Source organism: Musa acuminata, chromosome BXJ1-10 (assembly GCF_036884655.1).
Source record: "Musa acuminata AAA Group cultivar baxijiao chromosome BXJ1-10, Cavendish_Baxijiao_AAA, whole genome shotgun sequence".
Lineage (NCBI taxonomy): Eukaryota > Viridiplantae > Streptophyta > Magnoliopsida > Zingiberales > Musaceae > Musa > Musa acuminata.
Window position 1 is genome coordinate 17,080,941 of NC_088336.1, and position 4,489 is coordinate 17,085,429.

The 4,489-nt window shown below is 53.5% G+C and overlaps 1 protein-coding gene across 1 annotated transcript; it reads left to right on the forward strand.

The window, feature by feature from the left end:
- The first annotated feature begins 544 nt into the window (after positions 1–544).
- Positions 545–883, forward strand: LOC135595119 (uncharacterized). The gene has a single exon (XM_065085641.1). It carries the CDS (start codon positions 545–547, stop codon positions 881–883), a length of 339 nt encoding a protein of 112 aa, XP_064941713.1.
- The last annotated feature ends 3,606 nt before the right edge of the window (positions 884–4,489 follow it).

The window sequence follows — 4,489 nt, forward strand, 5'->3', positions numbered from 1 at the left end:
CCTCGTGTCGCCTAAGGATGAGACGGTTCTCACCGAGCTCCACGAGGGAATCTACAGAGAGCACATCAGTGGCCAAACATTAGCCTTCAAGATCCTTAGATAAGGATACTATTGGCCGACCATGCGCCGAGATGCCCAATCATACGTGCAAAGGTGCCAACAGTGCCAAAAGCATGCCAAGTTGCACCACCAGCCAGCAGTCCCTCTCACCCCGAAGGATGCACCCTAGCCCTTCGCCCAGTGGGGTCTTGACATCCTCGACCCCTTTCCTCCAACTTCGGGATAGTGACGCTTCATCATAGTTGGGGTCGACTATTTCACCAAGTGAGTCGAAGCCGAACCCCTAGCATCCATTACGGAGAAACAAGTTCAGGGCTTCACATAGAGGAACATCATTTCTCGGTTTGGGATCCTAAGGGCTATCATCACCGACAATGGGACTCAGTTCAACAATACCAAGTTCAAGGCCTACTGCCGGTCATATGAGATACAATTAAAGTTTAGCTCGGTCGCACACCCTCAAACCAACGACCAGGCCGAAGTGATGAATCGAGCAATCCTAGAAGGCCTCAAGAAGAGGGTTTCGGGTGCACTTGGGGCCTGGGTGGATGAACTCCCTAGCGTCTTGTGGGTGCTACGAATGACCCTCAAGACTGCCTTGGAGGAATCCCTGTTCAGCCTGACGTTCGGAACCAAATCAGTCCTTCCGCCTGAGATGGTGTTCCCGACCTTGTGCACCGTCACCTATGAGCAAGACAACTCCGAGGAAGGCCTTAAGGCTAACCTGGACCTCCTTGAAGAGAGAAGAGCTGAAGCGCATCTACGCACCCTGGCATACAAAAAGGCCATGACCCGAATTTACAATCGCAAGGTTTGCCTATGACCGATCAAGGTCAGAGACCTCATCCTTCAAAAGACTGAAGTGAGCGACCCAACTCGAGCAAGGGGGAAGCTCACATCGAACTGGGAAGGCCCCTACTGGGTCTATGATGTGGTCTGAGAAGGAACTTACCAACTCGAGACCATAGGGGGGAGTCCCCTGCCAAGGACTTGGAACGCAACAAACTTGAAAAGATTTTATCCATGAAAGTAAAGAGTCAAGATTTCGAAAAGTTGACTTTCATTAATCAAAAGAGTGTACACATTGCGGTCGGGACAGTACAACCCCAAAATTTGACCTGACCAAGACAAAAGAAAAAGTTACACCCCTAGTTCAATGGGTCCGACTCCAGCTCCAGGTCCGAATACCTCGCATGGAAGCGAGCGAAGGCCGATATAAGAACTCATACGTCACCCGCCCTGATCTCTGTAGATCGCGCTCGAACCCAGGAGACTTCTTATACTCAGCGATCACTCCTTTGATCCTTCAGGGTAGCCCAAGGTGTTCCTCCTTCAAAGCCTCCTCTGTGGCTCAAGAGGCAGATCGGGCAGACTCGACGTCCCGGGAGAGGGTCAGGAGCTCATCATCATGCATCCGAACATGGGTTCGGCTTTCCTTCAGCTCGGCCTTCAAATGGTTCACCTCTTCCTCCAAGTCTGAGGCACGTCACTCGGCCGCGGTAATAGCTTCTGGGTCGGGTCCGCTCTTCAGTTCTTCGACCTCTTTGTGGAGATCGGAATTGGCGTCCGACAGACGCTCAATCACCCTATCGGCATCGTACACATGGTCGATTAGCGCCATAGTGTAGTGTTGGCCCTACATGAAGATAACGTTAGGATCCATGAGTAGAAGGAAAAGCCAAATGGGAGAGGAACGCCTCTGCTTACCCAAACAAGGGATATAGCTGCCTGGTCCATCAGCACCATGGAGGAGGAACAGTAGAGCTCCGTCGCCAACATCGGATGGAGCACCCCTTGACTGAACTCTTGAGCGGTTGACCTGTCGGCCTAGATCCGACTATCGGCCTTGAGGGTCGCCCACCACGAGGTCAGCCATGCTCAGGACCTAGAATGACTCACCTTCGATGCGAGGTCAGATGCGGCACAAGTCCTGCATCGACTTCGGGCGGGTCGGTGGTTTCCTTGAGGAGCTACCGCTAGATGAACTGATTGCCCCTTTTTTCTTTGCGCTTGTTGAGCCCTCACCTTGGGGGTAACTCCCACTTCGGACGACCCTGGGGCAGCCCTTTCATAAGTCCCCGAGTTCTTGTACACCTTCCGAATCCCCATTTTCGCCCTCTTCTTCGGGCGACCTGCCTCCAGAGATCCCGACTTCTTTGAGGCACCTCCAACGCCAGAACCCTCGCCAACTCGAGATGGTGGCGTGACAAGCTTGGAATGAGACATCCCTTTCAATGATTAGAGGTTTACCATCTCTACGAACAAAAGGCCGATCGGTCAGCTGCGCTCGAGGCAAGGTGAATGATCCATAACATAAGAACGGTTGTATCCCTAATGGCTGGGCTTAGTCCCACCTCGACCAGCCACTCCTCGGTCATCCCCCTAATTGCCTGAGAGGACAAAATTTCCCTTAGACGATTCACGTTTGCAGTATCTCCATCAGAAAGAAACGATGGGACATTGTTGATGGTTCGGGAAGTCCATCCAATGTTGAAACCCCACCCCCGACTGCAACTAATAAAAAAATAGTGACTCTTCCAACCCTTGTTATTGGAAGGAGCATCACTGATTTTGAACCCGCCATTGGCGGTCAGGTGATACCCTCCTCGCCCCTTACACAGACGGAAGCAGGCCAAGAAGAGTGTCTGGGTTGGCTCGATTCCCGCTCCCCAACATTCCCCGAGAAAAGCTATCATATAGCGCCAAGAGTTCAACACCATCTGAGACAGCGATATCCCCCACTTACAAAGGCACTCCTCGATGACGGGATTCAACGAAAAATATAGTCCCGCCTCGAGGGCATCCACGGTCAGCCTAAATCTGTGGGGAAACGGATCATATGGTCGCTGACCAGGTCGTGAGGCATAAAGCCCATAACTCTTCGGGATACAGCATAGTCCCACCTCGAGGGCATCCACGGTCAGCCTAAATCTGTGGGGAAACGGATCATATGGTCGCTGACCAGGTCGTGAGGCATAAAGCCCATAACTCTTCGGGATACAGTAGCGATCCTGAATCAGACCCAAGAGTTCCTCGGTCACCACTGAGTCTACATCATGCCACGACTTAATTGTTTCAAGGGCGGCAGAGACCTTCGTGACCTCCAAGGGTATGCCACCCGAAGATGAACTAATAACCTCTACCCCCGGGCTCCTAGAGGACGACTCATGTGCCCCGGCAATCGACCGACTTGAAGAAGAGGACGAAGAGGAAGACAGAGACATCCCAACCTCGAGATTAAGAGGAAGGAGCCGAGGCGTGGAACAAGAGGCTGGGCAACACTGTGACAACTACTCCGGGAGGAACTTATAAAGGGGGGAGCGAGTCCACCATGAAGCGACGTTTGGGCTTCCCGAGGGAAGAGAGGATCGCAGCATTTAAAACCTATCATAACTCCCTAAATCCCCCCAGATTCCCCAGTCTCGAAGCTCCCGCCAAAAGCCGCTCATGACGGGAAATCTCTCGCCAGAAGCCGCTCGTGATGAGAACGTTCTCACCAAAACTTGTGTCACCCCGCTCGAACATGAGCACTCGGGTACGCATGCACACCACCGTACATGCGTTTTGGCACGTCGCCTAGCGGCCATGCCGACAAGTAACTCGTCAGTCCAAAACCTGAGCCCGAGTTCAGTTCTTCGGCCAGCAGGTTCAGTCTTTGCCCGAGTCGCATAGCTCAGTCTCCCGACCAACGACTCGCCAGTCCAAACCTGAGCCCAAATTCAGTTCCTCGGCCAGTAGGTTCAGTCTCTGCCCGAGTCGCATAGCTCGGTCCCCCGACCAATGACTCGTCAGTCCAAACCTGAGCTCGAGTTCAGTTCCTCGGCCAACAGGTTCAATCTCTGCCCGAGTTATGCAGCTCGGTCCCCCAACCAACAACTCGTCAGTCCAAACCTGAGCCCGAGTTCAGGTCCTCGGCTAACAGGTTCAGCCTCTGCCCGAGTCGCACAGCTCGATCCCCCGACCAGTGACTCGTCAGTCAAAACCTGAGCGTGAGTTCAGTTCCTTAGCCAGTAGGTTTAGTCTCTGCCCGAGTCGCACAGCTCGGTCCCCCGACCAGTGATTCGTCAGTCAAAACCTGAGCGTGAGTTCAGTTCCTTGGCCAGTAGGTTTAGTCTCTGCCCGAGTCGCACAGCTTAGTCCCCCGACCAGCGACTCGTCAGTCCAAACCTAAGCCCAAATTCAATTCCTCGGCCAGCAGGTTCAGTCTCTGCTCAAGTCGCACAGCTCGATCCCCTGACCAACGGCTCATTAGTCTAAACTTGAGCCCGAGTTCAATTCCTCAGCCAGCAGGTTCAGTCTCTACCCGAGTCGCATAGCTCGGTCCCCCGACCAGTAACTCGTCAGTCCAAACCTGAGCCCGAGTTCAGTTCCTCGGCCAGTAGGTTCAGTCTCTGCCCGAGTCGCACAGCTCAGTCCCCCTACCAATGAC